The following is a 20,087-nucleotide window of genomic DNA, read 5'->3' on the forward strand; positions in this document are numbered from 1 at the left end:
ATTGGGAATGGTGTCAGTGATGAGCTCAAGTCACTCCCGGCAGACACCAGGGCCCGAGAGATTCTAGCAGCGATCACAATGTATTTTCATTCCCTGTGTATCACTGAGCACACTGACACTGCTTAAGTACCTGAATACAGAGCTGCCTCAAGATGCTGAAAATCCCTGGACTTGTGTGTGTGTGCGCATGCGCGTCTCTGTGTACGTATTTATGTCAGAACACTTCAAACTCAGAATTAACAATTCAGGCTGGCTGCCCCACAGGACAAAAATCTTTCCCCAAAGCAGAATACAGCAGGTTGGATTCCTGTTTATTTGGTTTTTCAGGAAGAAAAAAGTGTAACATCACCCTAAAAAATAAATAAATCACTGTCAAAGCCATCTTTGGATAAACTGTTATGATACTTATTTTACTCCACTGTTAGGCAATAGTACCTCAGCTCAAGATTGAATTCATGCAACTTTAGCTTTCAGCCACAAGGTTCTAATGAAATCTTCATCAGGTTTGTACTCAATTCAGTTTATAGTGAGATTTAAAAAAAAATTTAGAAATTACACATTTGCTGTATCCTTAGGTATGTTGTTTCAAGTGGAAGGGAACACCTCTTCATTACTACAACAATGCCCAGCACCTGAGAGAGAACACAGCTGCAAAATACCTCAAAAGAACCAATCTCCCACGGCATCAGTTCCCTTCCTCCCAACTCCATCTGCATACTGCAAATGAGCTTAATTTTGAGCTTGTTCTGAGCAGCACACACCTGTCTTACAATAAAAATTTTTCTTCTTCATGCAGTTCATCTTAGTACAGAGAAACCTGAAATACCTAAAAATCCAACTCATGTCGGTTTCATTACACGGAAGGATTTTTTAACATCCAAAAGACAAACACAAAAGCTGTAGAAGCAGTACACTGAGAGATCGTCAGTCCTAACTCCAACCAGTAAATGAGCAGTTACAAACGCTTTACCAAGACAGCCTTTGAACAAAAATAGCAACCTTGTATGTTCAGTTTCTATGTAGAATTTATGTCTTTGCTGTAAATTATCTAAGTTCAAATCAAAGATGGAAAATTTCAGCAAAATAAGAACCGAGCACCAGGGGGACAGGAATTTTCAAGGTGAACAGAGTAAAGATTAATTCACTTTCCCAGGAAACAAGAAGTATAAGATGCCTAAACAAATCTGTTTAATTTACAATTAGGCTACTATATTACACAATTGGTTTATGCAAGTTCATCCCAGTATGATGAAAAGCCTGTCCTGTCACCATACCAGGTTTTAACCCGACTACAATTAACAGATCCAATCAAAAAATATTCTTCTAGTAGGCAGACCTGGGTTTGCATTTTACAAAATTGTGCTTGGTGTCATTAACCTACAAAGACTCCTTCTTACTAAAAAAAGTGGGGAAGGGAACTTGCTAATACATCGCATACATTCTGCCATGTTCTTTCTGGAAGCAAAGTTGCTGTTTAATGCATTGCACTGAAAAATAAAAATTAAAGCTGCCTGTGAGGAAATTAATACCTGTTTACAGCAGCTAAGAACTTCAGCTTGGAGCTTGAATCAGGGTTGCAAAAGAACAAAGTAGTAAGCATGTTAGGAGGAGCAGCAATACCTTAAAGAAGTCTGGTTTTGTAGACTCCAGCCTCTATCCCAGTAAAATCATGGTTCCTGGGACCACAGGTAGCACTTGGAAGCGTTACACTTTCATTCCCATTATTTATCGATAAGGGATAAGATTTTGCTATTAATCTTACTAATCTAAGGAAAGAAACACAGGCTCAAAAGTGAGATTTTATTCATATTTGTTACTTACAACCGAAAGTATGATAAAACTGATAAAACCAGCCTAGAATAACATTAGTTTACATCACTAAATTCAATTCACATTTTATTAATAAAATATTGAAAAGAAAATGACAACATTGCAGGTCCAGAAAAACAGGTTGGCTACTATGACAGAAAAATCTACACAATCTTAACTGGTCACAACTGATAGCTTGTTTAATGTTTATTATTTAAAATTAACACAAATTGCAAAATTTTAGACACCCAACTCCTGTGCTCATAAAATATATCTTCTGTCATATCAAATTTCAGTAGACTGGAAAGAATTTTTTGCTGAGATATTTCATTTCAGCACGTATTAAAAGAATACTGAGCGTATTGTCCCTACCTATACGGCGATGTAACACTGCAGTCCTGGTTGCACTTTTAGCCTACTAGTCCAAAGAAACATTTTGCAAGCCACTGCGCAATCACACCGTGATAAGAACAAACCATCTCATACAGTGATGAAATCCACCGTCATGCTATGGCCTAAATTCTGTCCTGTGTGGTGGACACACAGACCTCGGACTCCAGGACACAAAATAAAGCAGGCAGCAGCTCTGTATTTTAAGGCAAAGACAAAACCAGCTCCAAGCGAAATGGAGATTGGTCCCTTCAGCTGCCACCGATTACCGAGAGCTGTAGCTGCTCACCATTATGCAGAGATTGGTCCTACTTTACGTGGTAGATTTTAACACCCACGTTGAGGCAGCATGTTACCACCCCAAAGACAGCCACCACAGACTGAAAAATCATATGCAAATTAAACAGCAATGCAGTAGCCAAGAGTTTGCATGCAAACATCATGTCAGACTTACATTCTCAGGACTAAAACTGTTAATCATGTAAAACACAGGTTAAATAATTATCTTCCATTTCTCTTTTTATTTTACATACTTTTTTTTAACAGATGGGACCTCACAGAACAAAGGAGCTTTACCAAATGTTAGACCTGGAATTACACAGACTTCAGTTACAAAGATTAAAACTGTAATCTGGTAAGGAAAGAACTCTTCCCCTGCTATGAATATATTTTTTAAAGCCTCATTAGGCAAAGCAGCAGCCTGACTCAGTCCAGAAGAGAGAAAAAAAACCCCCAAACCCCCATTTTTAATACCATACTGCGAAAAAAGGAACCGGTTTTAAAGAAAACAGACAGCCAAAGCAGACTGTATGACAGCAACTGTTCCTAGGGAAGGAGGGGGAAAAAAAAAGTGTGTATCTATGGCATAGTACCTAAACAACCATTAAAACTGCTTTAACTGCCGATGTTTTATCAATGGGATATACTGGGAAAGAAATACATTCAAAGTAATAGTAGTTTTGAGTAAACATGCTACAGGAAACCTAAAACGACCTGTCATGTACATGTACAAATCAACAACAACAGAACTTATTTACAAACATCTATACCTACAGGCATAAAGACCAAGTTTAATAGTTGTGAAATGGATCTGATTGCTAGATCTGGACTGTTCCAATCTTTAGTAATAACAGAGTAACATTTCTACACTGCAATAACCGTATGGCTTTAATCAGGTCTATCCTGAAGTCTTTGCATCTAGTTGATCTGTATCATAAAACTGAACAGCTCTACAGGTAGTTTAACTTTCATTTGTAACACAGACATGCATTTGCAGCCTACCTGAGACACCCAGCACCCTACCCAACAAGCAGCCAGCAACCTTAGAGCTGGTACTGTTACAAACTTATCCAGTCTGCTCAAAAAAAGAGAAAGTTTATTTTGGATCACGTGGATTCATTCTTCAAAGCATATTTCATCAGCTGCTTCATTTTTAAGATAAAAAGAAAGATTATAGAAAATCAGTTCTGTATGCAAAAAAAACTAAGCCCAGAAGTGAATAAAAATAGACTAAGGTGGGCATAATTAGTAACTAATAAAAAAAGCTAAGTCATATTTATGGAACTCAACACTTCACTCGGTCATATAGTTAACTGCTCTCAAAGACTAACAACCAGACCAATTCACAAGTACCTAAGTTGCTTACATAATTAAAAGAGTAAGACGAAAAGTCAAAAAATATATTTTATCCCTTCAAGATCAGGAAAGTAAAATAAAATGCTGGTTCTGTAACAGTGCAACAACTGCAGCATATTTTGCACGCAGCACATGATTTGCTACATTTAGTGGCACTTAAGTATTACGCGGTAAATACTGAAAGTAAGACAAGTTTCTGATCTGCATAAGCATAATCACATCATTATTTACCAGAGTTGCTAAGCTACAGCATTCTGAGTAATACCAATTCAATTTTAGCACTTCGATCACTAGCCTTAATACATGTCAACGTCCTGCTTTACATCTTGCTAAGGAAGCAGTCACTGAAGCCAAGGATTTAATGAACTTGCCACTGGGCTTGGACCAGGTTCAATCTGACCAATCGTTCTCGTCAAACTCTGAATCGTCATCAGAATCACTGTATTCCACGGCAATGCGTCTTGAAAGGATGGTTGCCACATCGTTTCCAACAGGCTCTCGCTTTGCTTCTTGCTCACGTTGCTCCTGTACCTTTTTCAGCTGGATTCCTGTAGAGACAATCACTCTGAGACAAAGTTTTCTGCACAAGAGATTTTAAATTTCATATTGTTTACTGATGAGTTTTGTCACAATATATTCTAACAATATATTCAGGAAAAAGAAGGGAAAAAAAATCATTGAGTTAGAGAGCTTCCCTAAGCAAGGAAGGGAAGAAGACAAAAAAGGTAGATTGGAATCCATTTTCAGAGCCTGAATACTTATAGACTTTTAGAACTGTCAACAATATGTTAAAAGTAAATATTCAAGACTGTACAGGTCCTTTTGATCCGAAGATGAAAGTTTTCGTAATTGTATTTGGAAATACCATTAGACCCACAGCTCCCTATTGTAAACGAAGTCAGGAACCACCATTCATCAATGGTGAAAGAGTCAGCGGGCTGAAGCCTGCTGTTGGGATAACTCGGTGGTTCTGAACAGAAACAAAAATCCACGTACATCTACCGGCTGCTTTATGCAATGAACACAAGCACTGTTTTCATTTGATTATGTCCCCACAAACACTAGCACATGTTTGTCAAAGCTGCACATTTAGGCATTAGAAAAAGATTCAAAGACAGGGCTGACAAACGTTAGCTGTGTGGTACCTGTGGTTAACTAGGCTGTCAATGACATTTGCCCAGGTGGGAACAGAAGCCATGAAACTCAGATGACTGGAAAACACAGTGCTTTCATTGAAAAAAACCCACAAGTATCTGAACCTCACACGCCTACTTACCCATTCGAATGGCAGCAAGAAGATCGCTCCGTGCATCACTTACTGGCGGCTGCGCAGGCTCGTGACGTTTTGCCTCTGTAGCTGGAGGGGCATGCATTGGGGAGGAAGAGAGGGACGAACCTGCTGCAGGAGGGCCTGGAGGGGGAGGAGGGGGACCAGGAGGAGGAGGAGCAGTGACAACGAGCCCACTAGAAGGAGGAGGATGAGTAGCTGCGTATGTAGAGCCAGTCACCAGTCCAGAATGGGAAGGTGGCACAGGAAGCTGAAGGGGACTAACAAATGCAGTTTGTGCTGAAGGAATCATAGGGGGAGGAGGAGGAGGGGGAGGACCGGCAGGATTGTAATAATCCACCATCTGAGCTGGAAGCATCCTATATAAAACAGAACAAAAACATTTAATGCATTGAAAGTTAGGCCTTACAGAATCATCACCCCTTAAACTGCTCTCATTTACCCTCAGCTAAAACAAAAATCAAAAGGAATTTAAACTGCTGAGTTGAATATGCAAGTGATTATAAACATATGAATTGTCAATTACTGGTAACACATTGAGATTTAAGGCAGATGACAAAGTTGAAGGTAGTGTCCTTTCAGCACTCCACGAACAAAGTCAGATTTTTATCTTAATACTCCTGCCTAGTTAAGTGTAAAGTTGTATTTGTTACTAAATCTCTATCTGTGAGAATATTAAGTACGACGCCTATGACAAAGGAGGGACCAACAAAAACTGTAGACTACACGTATCGCTTCCATGGAAGACCAAGTGTTAGGACAAATATTAAAGAGATAATAAAAGATGTAGGCATGGAGGACAATGGAAAATACGAATGGAAAGATTTACCCAAAGGTATATCATGCATCTCATGTGCTTCTTTAGTGAAGGTTATCAATTTAAACATTATTTAATTAAATTGATATATTTGATTGATACTTTGAGGAGGAGGAACAGGGAAAAGCTAATTTCTTTGTTAAAATGTCATTAGAAGGATTATTGAGCAGAAAAAATGGGAATTAATGTAAGAGTTATGAAATAGGTTAAGAACTAGATATAGGAGATGGGAGTTGAAGGGAAGTTACTAATGACATTCAGTGATACATGTCAATGGTCATGTACCTGGGGACTAAGCACAAGTATTTCTGTTATAAACTGGAAATAACATAGAAAATGCAGGTTGGAGCAGTCAATCATAGCATAACTGAGTCATCTACAGCATGATACAGTCATGAATCAAGCAAATGCTACCCCCAGACGCATCGAGTGAGGCTGAAAAAACTTGGCTTGCTTAGTTTAAAGCAACACAAGCAAGAATGATTACTTCTCTGGGGTTACAGCTTGAAAGCCTAAACTATTTAAGCAAAAGAACAGAGGCACGGACTGGTTAGAAAACAGGTGTTTTCTTGCTGTTGGAGAGCAAGTACTCTGGAGAAGCCTTCCTTCAGAATGCATTCAGGTCAAGTATCTACATAGGAATTTGATAAACTCATATCTGGAATTATGGAGGTGTCTGTGGCAGTAAGGCATTCAATCTGCATCTGAAGGAGATCCCTTCCAACTGTTATAAGCCCCTTTAAAAAGTCATTTCAGGGATTCAACATGGACTGCCACATTCATCACATTCAGCAATACTTCATCTGCATGTTTCCTGAAGTTTAAAGTATTATTCAAATTATACTATAACTTTTTTCCACTTTACAGGAAAATTATTGCCTTTTTAATATTTTACAAGTATATTGATTTCCCCACATTCAATGCACGGTTCATCATTTCTGCCTTCATTATTTCTTCACTTAATTTTTTATTCTGTCCTCCCCAGGGAGATAATTAATGTCTTTGGGGTCTTTTTGTGTGTATGCATTATATGTTATGATGGTTATGAAAAACATGCAACCCTCTAGTTCTGTCAAGAATCCACTGGAATAAATCAGGAGTTTTACCCATATTCTGCTGGTACCACAGGTACTGAGCTATGTTGGCCATCTGAAGGCTGGGGTGGAGGTGGAGGTGGTTGTTGAGGTCTGTTTAAAGTAGCATGTCGTACAGTGGTGGAAGGTGGTCTGTATTCATGCTCATGGCTTTGGGATGCTGCCATGTACTGTGGACCATCTCCTGTTCCATATGAAGGCATTGCTATCTGCTGATGGAGGGAATGATTCGGAGTAGCAGGATAAGAATAATCTGTAACATCAGATGCATGGGACCTAAAATTAAAGTAAATGGATGCAGAACAGATTATGTGAGTGTAACCGGGCATTATCTAAATAGCTCACAAGAAAAGCTAGGAAGAATGCAATCAGAACTATTTTTCTTGCAACGGGACTCCCTGATTATCAAGCACCATTCCCTTGTAAGTCCACAGAAAGCACAAGAGCAAATGCAACAACAACAAAAAATCACAGTTCAGTTTAACATGACTTGAAAATAAATTAGTCTGACAGGTCAGCATACAAGGACTGCAATTGAATGTTTTCAATATTTCAGCACACTAGCTGCATGCAGCATGTCCTTCTATACTGCAGACTTTTAAAAAGGCAAAGAAACATTTAGAGCTTTCTACAGATTTTAGAGTTCTTCAGTAGCCACAAAGTGGCATATTGGTTTGGTCAATGATTTTGACAGTCCATTGTTTGAAATCGTAATACTTACCAGGCCTGCCTTAAGTTAACAACGGCAGTAGAAAAAGGAAAGTGATACTGCAAGCACTCACAATTATGCAGAAGAATATATTTTACCAAAGCAAAGAAAACCAATTTCGAAAGTTAGAAAATGCTTTTTATTGTGTTTGCACAATTAATTTTGCTGGAAAGGCTTAGAGAAACTGGGAAATGTAAATATTAGTTGAGCAGAGAGTTCATAAAGATACAAAGTCTAGGATGCTCTGTCAAATAAGCCCAAGAGAGGGAGCAAAAGAATCTCTTCATCCCATTACTGCAAATAGTTGGTTTAGTAATGAACAATCGTGCAGCCTGGCTTTTAGTGAACACAGTAAACTGATGCACTTATCTGTAAGACTGGAAGCAAGGTAAGCAACAAAAAGCCAGGGCTTTGAGTAAAACAAAATGACAAACCCTTTGGGCATTTTGTCCTCTTTCATGCTTCCTGCCTGTTCCATTTTCTTTGCGTCACTCATGAACTCAATACCCATTTTCCTTCTCTCCCACTCTTCTTTTCTTGTTCTCACTTTTCTCACATTAATTTGCTGGTTTCTGTTTGGATTCAGCTTGTGTTTCTCTCTCTGAAGCACAATAAGTATAACAAATAGATTGTAAATTGCCAGTCTGGACACCTGAATGTCAACGTCTAATGCGTAAGTTTTACAATTAGCAAGCTAGAAGAAACATGAGCCTTTTTTTCACTTTAGCATTAAAAAAGAATCACAATATAGCCAAATGCACTTTTTTGGGACCTTATAGATAAAACACTGATCATACAGTAGCTGTCAGCATAAAAATGGCTCTGAAACCAGTACTTACTTCTACATGCATGGGTCTTTTCTGTAGCTTAGTTCCTACAGCTAAGACTACCCTAAGATAAAAATAGAAAGCCTTTCTTCTCCATCTCGCCACCACTCACAAAATTAATCCTTCATGCATGTGAAACACAGATTTCAGGACTCAATCGCTGATATTTGATTCACCGAAATTTATAGTTCTCTATACATCATAAAATTTGAAAAGCTTATATAAGTACAAGACAAGCCATACCACAACACCTATATCGAATATAATAATGTATCCTACAATTTCTGCTTAAAAAATTCTACAGATTGCAAATATTATGGGTATTTGCAAACATCCAAATACAACATGCTGACATTGCTGGGAGATAAAAAAAAAAAAAAATAATCACTTCAATTATTTAGACTCAGGAATCCTGGAAGCAAGGTATTAAGGGTAGAAAAAGACTTAAAATACGTGAAACGGAACTCATGATGAAAAAAATCCACGTCCTGCACTTGACAGTTGGACACCAATGTAATTTTATCATGTCAACCTATGGAAAGCTTTGTCAGTCTGCAATATTTCATCAAGACTAACAGGAGTCAGTGTTTTGCATTAGAAACTGAAAAAAAAAAATCGGTCATTAAAGGATCTTAGAGAGAGTGGGTCCGAATATATTATTTAAACAACAGCTGCAATTTAATTTTTTTGTTTCAATTACAGTGGACTAAAGAGCCACACTTTTTCAGCGGTGGCTACTTCCCCAAAATAGCCATTCAACAATTTAAACACTAAATTGTCACACACTTTTACCAGTAGATTCTATTGATTCCTAATATTACTGTTAGCAATTAACCATGACAGACCAAGGAAATAAAGTGGGAAAATCCTCTAGTGAGACCAGCTTAGTGAAAAAACTTCTGAGCACACCAGGATTAGGTAAACCCCACTGAGCTCAAAGGGAGTCTCAGTCAACAAAGATGAATTCTGCTGCGTGCCCCTGAGCAGAGATCCCTGCTATTTCAAGCAATAACGTTGCATCTGGTTTTGTAGCTTGCTTTGTAGACAAATTTTACATCAATAAAGCTGAACTATTCCCCCATTAAAGCATTCTGTTAAAAGCAAAAGTATGTTCAACTGAGTAGATTAAAGAAAAGTACTTATTAAACTATCAGCAGTGTAACGTGACAAACTAGACACGAAGAAAGAGGTACCAACATCATCTGGCAGACACAGACTTAAATGCTTTTGTGACTACAACTACTCATGATCAAATATAAAGCATGCAGCAAAGACTTATTTCACTATAGTGCGTAACATTATGATGACAAAATGCCCATCTGAAGCTGAGAAAGAAAAAAATCATTACAGAATTTTATGTTATTTATGCTTTAAAATGACTTTGAGAAGAACTTTAAAATGCGCATTGTACGTTTTGTCTATTCTAACTATTCCCAACCTGTAAAAACACCTAGTTCTACGTAGTAGTTCTGAACATACAACTGTGGTATAACAAACAGCTTTGCTGTAAACAGACCTAGTATCTGGGGACAGTGATCCCTCGGAAGATGCTCCATGGTACACACTTTGAGACAACCTGTTGTCAGGTCTAAGCTCTTTGTCATATGCCATCATATTCCACTCCTGGCGTCTGTTCCTGGCTTTTCTAACCTTTTTCACCTCACGGGTGGTGCCATCTATACGCTTTTGCTCCTAATGTTCAAACAAAAGAAATAAAGCATGCAAAGAGAGAAAAAAAAGGAAAGGAAAAAAAGCTGGTTAAAATGCAGTTAAGAGTGCATGAAAATAAGACCAGATTTACAGATAAAGCCGGCAAGTCCATAAAATTTCTCTGCACTGAAAATGAGAGTATCTCCTTACTCTATGAACCTGTGAGTTCTAAGCAAGACTGCTGCTTTGCCATTCTTTAGGATGCACATGCTATTGTGCTGCCAACCTACTGTTTTTCCCAATATGGAAATGTGACCGATTTAAAAAGCTTAAGTTTAACTTCTTCTGACATTGTATGTCATTTATCTAGACCACCCCGAAGCACCTGTAATTTCCTTCTCCTGAAAATCAATCTTACGAGAATATGTTAAATATGCTCAGGGTTATTTTGGTTATTTGTTAGGGTCACAATCACCTGAGGCCTTAGAGAAGTATGGAAAAGGAAAACACTTTCCTATTTCATAGCATATGTGAAATTATTTTCTGTCTGTTTTAAACCTCCTCTCCCTTCTTACGTGTGATTAACTACCAAAATTCCTCCTAGTTTTTCCTCATCATTGTTTCCCGTTACCTTATATAAAAATGAATGACACTAACCCTCTCTGCAATGTGTCAGCAATATTCAGGCCACTAATATATTATAGCTTGATAGCTTCGTGACAGATCAGTCCGTTTAGTTTTTTCTATCTTTCTATATAATTTCAGGCTCAGTATCAGTGTTTAGCTATCAGTAAGATCTTCTAATAGTGGGACTGAATGCTTTCACACCTCTGAAATGTTGTCCTAACCTAGTTCTGACTACTCAGTATGAATATAAAAACCATATTGGTGCTTCACTTTTATATTACACGTTTTCTCACTCCAAACTGAGAAGGGTATTTATGTGCTACTCCTTTTCTCAACACCTACGAAGGTGTTGGATTTTTTTTTTTTAATCAGCTTTAGAGCTGACATCTTAGAATGCTAATTCGTAACTAGGTTAAACGTTTTATCTATTATATTGCTAATGGGCTTTTAGCTGCTAGAAAAATAGTTTCTCAAGAAGCAATGATACCGATATTCTGAGAATGCAGTCAGATTAGATTATATTTAGGGAAGAGTTTCGTAAAATGCTGATAGGCAAACATTTTATGGTGGATTCTCTACCTTCAAAGTAAGGGATAATAGCTGGAAAGGCAGTCTTGCCAAAAGGGGTGGGGGGAGTACTTCACAGATGAGCATAGGTATTTTATGTCAACTGTCAATCACCACCAAGTAAGTAATTCTGAAATAATGTATTTGGCATTATGCAACCAACAAAAAATTATCAAATGGCTTGCTTGCCCTTGTTTTGGATCTCTTGCTTGTTCACGCATGTCCATATGAGGGACCTGCTAACCTGCGCCTGCTAACATTAAGAATGACAGAGGAAACGTCTTTTTGAAGCTCAGCATCCAAATGTTCTGACAACACTTGCTCATTCCTGGCCCCTGCAGTGAGATTTTTATCTGATTCATGTTAAGTAAAGATCATCACTTTGGTTCTTAATTGCTCCCTATAAAATCACCTTCCTCCCCAAACTTTTTTAAATCACACCCTTTTTTATCCAGGTTATGCAAGGGTTTCATTTCTCCTTTAGTATCTCTTCTTCACATCAAAGTTTCCCAATACAGGAATTGGCGCAGAAGGGAGACAGATTGAGTCATGCTTTATTTTAAATGCATGAAGTTTTGCTAACTGCAATGGTTAAATATCACAGAATGGTCAGGTTGGAAGGTGTGTCCCCCCCCCCAGCTAAAGCAGGTTCACCTAGAGCTGGTTGCACAGAGTTGCATCCAGGTGGGTTTTGAATGTCTCCAGAGGAGACTCTATAGCCTCTCTGGGCAGCCTGTGTATATGCCTGTTAAAAGGGTTTATATTTGTCTTTTTCATTTGATTGCTTCAAAATATAATTTATTTTAACTTCTGACTTTTATTCTGTTTCATTTATTAAGATTTTGTTACTAAATCCTGACAGATTTGAGAGGAAAGGATAAGTAAGCCTTTTAACTGAAAATATGCTTTAGTCTTCACAGAATAGTAACTCCATCCCCTAAGGGTCACAACTCTGCATTTCTTTCAAGTTTCTATATAAAGTAAATAGCCACCTTTTGAGCAACGTATGATGCTGCTTGAAAGACAATCATTTTGATACAACTCCTGTACAACCAGGAGTGCTTACATGGCTGCTTACATATAATCACTTATTTAAAAGTTTGGTTCCAAAGAGATTACTGTATTTTTTATAAAAAAGGTAAATACATATGCATGTATAAACAAACAAACAAAAAAACCCCACAAAGCTAACTCTGCTTTTATTGGATCAGATTTCAGTTGGACAGGTTGTTCCAAACCAGCATCTGTAAGCGTGTTAATGTGAGTATGCTGGAAACCTTTTACTCGAACAATACTAAATCCTACTGGAATTAATTTTTGGACTAAATATACAAATACATCTATAAAACATTTAACTCCTTCCAAATCAGTGAGGCAGGCCAATTACTAGCAGCTGACAAAACTATATATACACCTCTGACTACATATACCTCTAATAGAGTAGGTTTAAGTTGTTCCAGTAATACTTTAACTACCTTGACAAACAATGGTGACAGCTCTAGTTTTATTACCTAGGGCAATGACAGTTCTAGGGGAGTGGAAGCCTTTCAAAATAACTATAGTTAGAAGTATTTCTTACAAAAGTTAATAATAAGAAGAGTTACTTCCTTTAACCAAGTGTAATAGAAGCTGTGGCAGACAAGTGGATACTGTAGGTTAAGGCAGAAAACACATACATGGTTCAGCTGTTGGCAGGAAATTATTTCAGCAAACACAACAAACATATTAGAGCCCTCGAAAAGGGTTAAGTTTGATATTCGCATCGAGAGTTAGCAAATGATACTTCAGGTCTCTCAATGAAGAATTAGAGCTAGTAACAAGGTAGCTTCAGTGAGTATTTGCAATACTTTCAAAAAAATCTGGAAGCAAGAGCCTAGAGTGTTTTCCCAACTTCACAGATTTCCAAGATTCTATCAATCACAAGTCATCAGGAATGATTTTTGAAATACAAGCCCTCCAAATTTAAATACTTCTACTACTTTAAATAACTACTCATTCCTCAGAAAAAATGGGGAACAATAAAAAGCAAAGTTAAACAAGCTACCTTGGGTTAAGCAATGGCTAACAACTGGTCTACTATAGTCATTCCATTCAGAACATTACAAATACATGCAAAAGTCAAAACTAATTTAATTGAACTCCTAGGCACTGATCTAGATCTACTGAGAATCTGACAGTGAAAAAAACACAGAGACTACACCACAGATTTTAAACTTAAAAGATTTAAAATTACAGTTTTCTTCAGAGGAAAAAGTTCACCTGAAAGAGCCAGATCAGAGAAAGCCTCTGTTAGACTTCTTCAGTTAAAGTGAATACAGAAACAATAAATAAGTATGATATTTGAAGGCAGGAAAATGAAAGTTCTGACAAACCTTCTGCTGCAACAGCTCAAGCATTTAAGGCAAATTACCAAAACAGTACTGGAAAACTGATTCTCTAGTGCAAGGAGTACTCTCAGGCTTCACTGACCACCTGAAAAATTGAGACTAAAAACATTTGGTCAGCTGAGTCGGACTGCATTTGGATGTCTAGTTTATAATTTACTGAACGATACACATCTATTTCACCTGCAGTGTTTCTCAACAACATTCATATTTTGTGCTTCTGTAGAGTACAAATTGCACAAGGAATTTTCACTTAGTAGATTTCAAATTAATAGATGCTCTGGATTCATTCCTGGTCACTGTTATCGTAAGGACAAGAAAAGAAAATAACTGACTTCAGCAATCTGTGGAATGAATGGTGCCTGAAAGACATCTCACCCAAACCCTACAGCTCTCTACAGGTTTCAGAAGATAAAAAGCTCATTTGCACACCAGCTTCTAGAAAGCTAAAAACCAGATTTCTTCCTGTCAAGTGACACCTATCCATGCAAATTCAAATCTATGCAGCTTTTTTCTTAGTAGGTCTTGTTATATATTTAATCAAATAGCACTTCAGGTAGAATTTATCAAGGGGTATTTCTGTGATGTGTGCCTATAATCCTGCATGACTGGAATTGAGCATATTTTACATCTGGTGTGTAGACTGTAATAAAACAATTAAAATTACAAAAAATACACCATGGATGGAAATAAGTGAGATGTGTTGCTTAAAATATAATCTAAAAGCAAGTTTATATATATAGTGGTTCTGTAAAAATCTATCAAAGAATTTTCATGCAATATTGTTAAAATTTTTTAAAGCTCTTGTATTTTTTCCTTTTTAATATTAAATCAGAATATTACAAAAATATTACTAGTTGACAGTTTCTTTTTATCCCTCTCTCGTGAAAAGATCTAAATTTGAAGGAAAAAGGTGAGAGAAAAAACCCCAAAGGGGGCAGTTATCCCTATATATTTTTTCAAAGAGAAATACCAAACAAAATCTAGAAAAAGCAACTAAACTAGACAATGAAAGCTGCTTTAACTATTTCCAATCTTTTAATCAGCTTTATGACTTACCATATAGAGAATATAGTGGGATTATAACCTTGCATATACATTTATATACTATTATACAAATAACCAGGTGAATATTTTCCAATACTTTACTTTAGACAGTAACTTCTACTGAAAACATCTACTCAGCTTTTCCAACTCTATTTAGTATTTCAATACTGAAATACCTGTCAAAACAGAAAACATTTTTGATTTATACTCCTAACGGGAAGACCCAATTTATTTCTTCCAGAACTCTTAAAATCATGAATTCACAAAATGTTTTAGTTAAACCAAGTCTTCACGTTTAAAAATGCTGTAGTCAGAAAGTTTTGCCTAGCAACAGGAACAAGGAATTAACAGAATTTTATAAAAGCAGAATAGTAAAGCTTCCCAGTCACACCCTAAAACTTGATTTCTAAGTAGGTGCCATATATATCGGCATGCATATACACATGCATTATACACATAATGTATATACACAAATACACATTAGCATGTATATTCACGTATTAGACGTACATACATGTGTATAATACATGTTTATATATGCTGATATATTATGATACCTGCTAATATATATGACAAAGGTATACACACATTTTTGTATGTATGTGTGTATGTGTACTGAAAACTAAGTAGCTTCCATTTTCTCTGAGCAGTTTGTGCATCATCTGGATTCCTTTTATTTTAAATCCCTTATCTCTCACTGAACCTATATAAAAGGGCACCTTCTGCCAGATAAGATAGGCAGTTGTTCCTTCAAACTTCCCTTCTTCACTTTTTATTTTTCAGAATTATCTTAAAAAAAATCTTTAAGTCCTCAGATCTGATAAAAAAGTCACTGCAAAGAAACTGCAGAAGTAGCTACTGATTTCTTCATTCAAAACTAAAATCCATTAAGAAAATCTTGATTGCATCAGAATACAGAACTTGGATCAAACCGCTAAGATATTCCAGGACTGAAAACACTTTGCTATGAAAACCCCTTTTTTTGTTGGAAAAAGAGGAAAGAATATTACTCCTACAATCCACCTTTTCTTGTTGCTGAACCCCAGAATAATTTTGCTGTGTATTACCATCTTACTAACTTTAACAGGCATAGGAAAGAGTCACTATCAGGAAATTAAAATATCCAACAAATTTTTGGATAAGCTTATGTTTTCCTACAGGAGATGCTGCTGCTGGATAAAGAACTATGAAAACAAAGGAAACCATAATTCAAATTGCACCTCCGCTTGCCCCCTCGCCCCTATCCAATCACAGCGCCTTTTTCTAAAGCATAACAGGGCCATTTTGCTGAGTACTAATAAGCAGATACTGGCAAAGGATAACAAAAAAAAAAAAAAAGTATCTTGGAAGGTAACTACAGTACTCCTAAAATGTAATTTTCCAACTTTTTTACATAGATCACATGAACTATTAAAACTAAACCAACTGAACCTACAGCCACATAGAGAGGAACAGTCTTTTCATGCACACAAAGTATGACCTAGAAGTTTTTATGCCTGGACAACCATATACAAAATTGTAATACATACATTTGTTATTATGCTTCTGCTTTTACCTTTTGTCTCCTCTTTTCTTTTCGCTTATCTTCAGTATCTTGTAACATTTTTTCTTTCCAAAGATCAAAAAAATATGAAGGATCAGTATAAAACTTCAATCCATCCTTCTTATCATCCCTGGAAATACAGTAGAAGAAAAGCTAAGAAAATACAAATTAGTATTTTTCAAACCAACAAAACTCACCTTTGATCATCACCCAAGCTTCACCTTCTTTTGCATTACAGGATGACTGTTTGCCAAATGCATTAAATGCCACTCTTGGTAGTTACAGCTTACTATTGGTTTGATTCATACCAAGAATTTTAGGGGAAAAGGGAGGAATCCCCAGCCCTTTTTTGGCGGGATGGCATGCTCCCAGGCTGTGCCTCAGCAGCCCTTAGCAGGAGCTGACTGGGCTCCTGCACCAGCCTGCTCACCAGAGTGAAATTTGCTGGTGCTGCAAGAAGATCAGTGACAAGACAGGATGTATAGAGGAAAGAAGAGCTTAAGAATGGAACTCAACTGTCTCAAAAGAACGGGAAAAGGAGTACTTGGCTCAATCCAGACAGGTCTGAGTACCTTCGCCCTTATGACAGGAAGCACAAGACAGCTGCTATTCTCAGTGGGAATCTTCTAACTAGGGGAAACGCTAGGAAAGGGGTGGCAACTGAAAGGTTGAATCCTACCAGACTATTCTAGGAGGATTTGAGACAGAGTTCATCTGGGCTTGCCAGCTGCAACTGGCAGCAGGAGCCAGGGACACCCAGACTGAGCAGCCACAAAAAAAAAAAAAAAAAAAAAAGTATGCTATCAAATCCTAATTTGACCCCATGACCTGGGTATAGGGAATCTTCTAATATCCTAAATTCCTGGAAAACAACAGGTGTAGGGGGAGTCAATATGGCAGGGCAGCTGGCACGGTCCAGACAGCAGTGATCCCAATCTAGCTTGCTAAACTGGTGTCCTTCAGAGTCAAACTTTTGGCTGTGGGTCCTAATTTCTTCCTGAGCAAATTCTGATGGCAGCTGAGTATTGATTTCTACCAGCAAGATCAAAAGCAATGGAGATCCAGCACGCAGAAACTTTACAACCACTGCAGCAGGGTACAGACAGCAGATCTTGTATACTATCTGGTCATACAGCCGTAACATTCTTACTTTTTGTGTGCTAGATCTCCTTGCTACAAATGTTTAACCTGCTGAAGGTGGTACTGGGGCCACTCTTCCACCCCTCTGGCTTTGGTCAGAATACAATTTGAAATTCATTTAAGTTTTGTTCAAGGCAAATACAAGTAATTAAGATTCAGCAGGTGTAAAGGACTTAGCAGAAAATATAATTTACGTAAATTTCACTAAAGTATCCCTAATAAAACAGGAACAACAATAAAGGTCACTGACAATGTCATCCAGATACATATTAGGACAGAGCTCCACAGAACAGCTGATCAATAACAACTCTTACTAGCTGGATGCCTATAAACAATCACCACCACTGTCTGTAGCAGCAGCACAAAAACGTGTCCTTCAGCTACAAATCTAACAATTTTACTTTCCAAGTAAAAGCTCTTAAAATAAAAAACACTGAAAATCCTCTGCTATGTCATTCTGAAAAAAGGATCAAATAATCTACTGCAGATTGAGTGCCTGCTTTACACAGACACCTCACAGCCTAACGCCTCTCAAAAATTGAAGGGCACAGTAAAAACATGCTATCCACAACTCTTCAGATGGACAAATTATACTCATTTCATGAGCAACAATAAACTTAAAGAAAACAGGAGACAAAGTCCTGCTTGCTACTCTCTAATTCACCAGTAAGTAATGAGGAAAAGAAAAGGTAAAGATTGTGTGTGTGCACATGTGTATGTTGGGGGTATGAGAGAGAATAGAGGAAAGGCAAAAGCAACAAATCCAGCTTTCTGGGTAAACAAAGCAAGCAGTTTAGAATATTATTAATTTTCTTTTAACTTTTCACATAATCAGTGGCCCTTACTCTCTGATCCTGTGCTGCTATATGACACTTATTCTGAAATATGATGATTTTTGTCAGGTGCAGCTTATAACTTTAAGTATGATACCAGCAATTTATGTTTCCATGAACAGGGCAGCCCCTGAAAAAAACAAATCTCGACAAAGAATACAGTTTTTCCCTCCTAACATAACTAGTCTCTGCATACAACTAGGAGATACAGGGCAAAGTACAAGAACATAAACAATGAGTATTTCCATACCTATAAGGTGAAAGAATATTCAGAGGTGGTGGTTTGTCACTCTGATTATAAATATCCGCCACTGGGTTAGGAATGCTGTTCTTTGAAACTACCTGCTGATCTTGAATAGTTGAGCTTTTGAATGCTTTTTTCATGTTGATATCCTGTAATGATACTGTTAGAAACAAAAATATATTTCACAGGTCTGAAATTAACGTAAGTGGATAAACGAAGTTCATTTTCAGCAAAATACAGGAGAAAAACTGAAGAATTTTCCTTCAGTAGATAATCATGATATTTAAGTGCAAAGCTCGTAAGAAATACCATAATAAATGAGAAACAGAATCATAGAATCATTTAGGTTAGAAAAGACCTTTAAGACCATCAAGTCCAACTGCCAAGTCACCACTAAGCCATGTCACTAAGCATCACATCTGCACTGTCCTTTAAACACCTCCAGGGATGGCGATTCCACCTCCCTGGGCAGCCTGTTCCAGTGCTTGAGAAGCCTTTCTGTGAAGACATTTTTCCTAATATCCAATCTAAACTCTAAACCTCCCCTGGTGCAACTTGAGGCTGTTTCCTCTCGTCCTGTCACTTGTTACCTGGGAGAAGGGACCGACCCCACCTGCCTACCCCCTCCCTTCAGGCAGCTGCAGAGAGCGATAAGGTCTCCCCTCAGCCTCCTCCTCTCCAGGCTGAACACCCCCAGCTCCCCCAGCTGCTCCTCACAGGACTTGTGCCCCAGCCCCTTCCCCAGCCCCGCTGCCCTTCCCTGGACACGCTCCAGCCCCTCGACGTCCCTCCTGCAGCGAGGGGCCCAACACTGACCCCAGGGTTCGAGGTGCGGCCTCACCAGTGCCCAGTACAGGGGCGGTCACTGCCCTGGCCCTGCTGGCCACACTGTTTCTGACACCAGCCAGGACGCTGCTGGCCCCTTGGCCACCTGGGCACACGGGGGGCTCATGCCCAGCCGGCTGTCAGCCAGCACCCCCAGGCCCTTTCCCACCGGGCAGTTCCCAGCCCCCTGCCCCAGCCTGTAGCGCTGCCTGGGGCTGGTGTGACCCACGGGCAGGGCCCAGCACTTCTAAGTCTCATTTGGTCCAGAACTTCACTTAAAATAATGCAATCATGGACTGTGTCTTGGAAGATGATGCAAGGATCCTGCCACATGCAGATGTTCAATAATCTCCCATTTTAATGAGGTTTAACCTGGACTTCTAATAGCAGAAAGACTGGCTTCAAGCCTGAAACACAACGTCTGGTATTTTTCTCATACAGCACATTTTATAATTACATATGGTATCCATATACATTCAACCTCATTCTAAGTTTAATTAAATTATGTCCTCCCCAATTTCCTGTGAAAGAGTTCCATACCTTTTACTATAGTTCACCTCCAAAATCTTTCCATATAATTTAAGATCCCTTGATCTTAAATATTCTTCATCTCTCTAGAGAGAAATACTACCTTCTTTATACAGTCCAGTAACATACT

The 20,087-nt window shown here is 38.1% G+C and overlaps 1 protein-coding gene across 8 annotated transcripts in view; it reads right to left on the reverse strand.

Moving 5' to 3' along the window:
* Nucleotides 1-1,786: 1,786 nt before the first annotated feature.
* Nucleotides 1,787-20,087, reverse strand: part of WASF3 (WASP family member 3) — a 74,787-nt gene continuing 56,486 nt past the window's right edge. For 7 of the 8 annotated variants that reach the window (XM_040584367.1, XM_040584371.1, XM_040584366.1 and 4 more), the window contains 6 exons: nucleotides 18,611-18,764; nucleotides 16,400-16,517; nucleotides 10,086-10,261; nucleotides 7,046-7,309; nucleotides 5,111-5,481; nucleotides 1,787-4,382 (listed from right to left, as the gene is read on the reverse strand). In XM_040584367.1, the coding sequence (XP_040440301.1) occupies nucleotides 4,225-4,382; nucleotides 5,111-5,481; nucleotides 7,046-7,309; nucleotides 10,086-10,261; nucleotides 16,400-16,517; nucleotides 18,611-18,764 (1,241 nt within the window). In that variant the 3' untranslated portion in view covers nucleotides 1,787-4,224. Of the gene's footprint in view, nucleotides 4,383-5,110; nucleotides 5,482-7,045; nucleotides 7,310-8,176; nucleotides 8,344-10,085; nucleotides 10,262-16,399; nucleotides 16,518-18,610; nucleotides 18,765-20,087 lie in introns of all 8 variants that reach the window. The other variant, XM_040584372.1, reaches the window with a different exon arrangement.

The sequence above is a fragment of the Falco naumanni genome, chromosome 2 (genome assembly GCF_017639655.2).
Source record: "Falco naumanni isolate bFalNau1 chromosome 2, bFalNau1.pat, whole genome shotgun sequence".
Lineage (NCBI taxonomy): Eukaryota > Metazoa > Chordata > Aves > Falconiformes > Falconidae > Falco > Falco naumanni.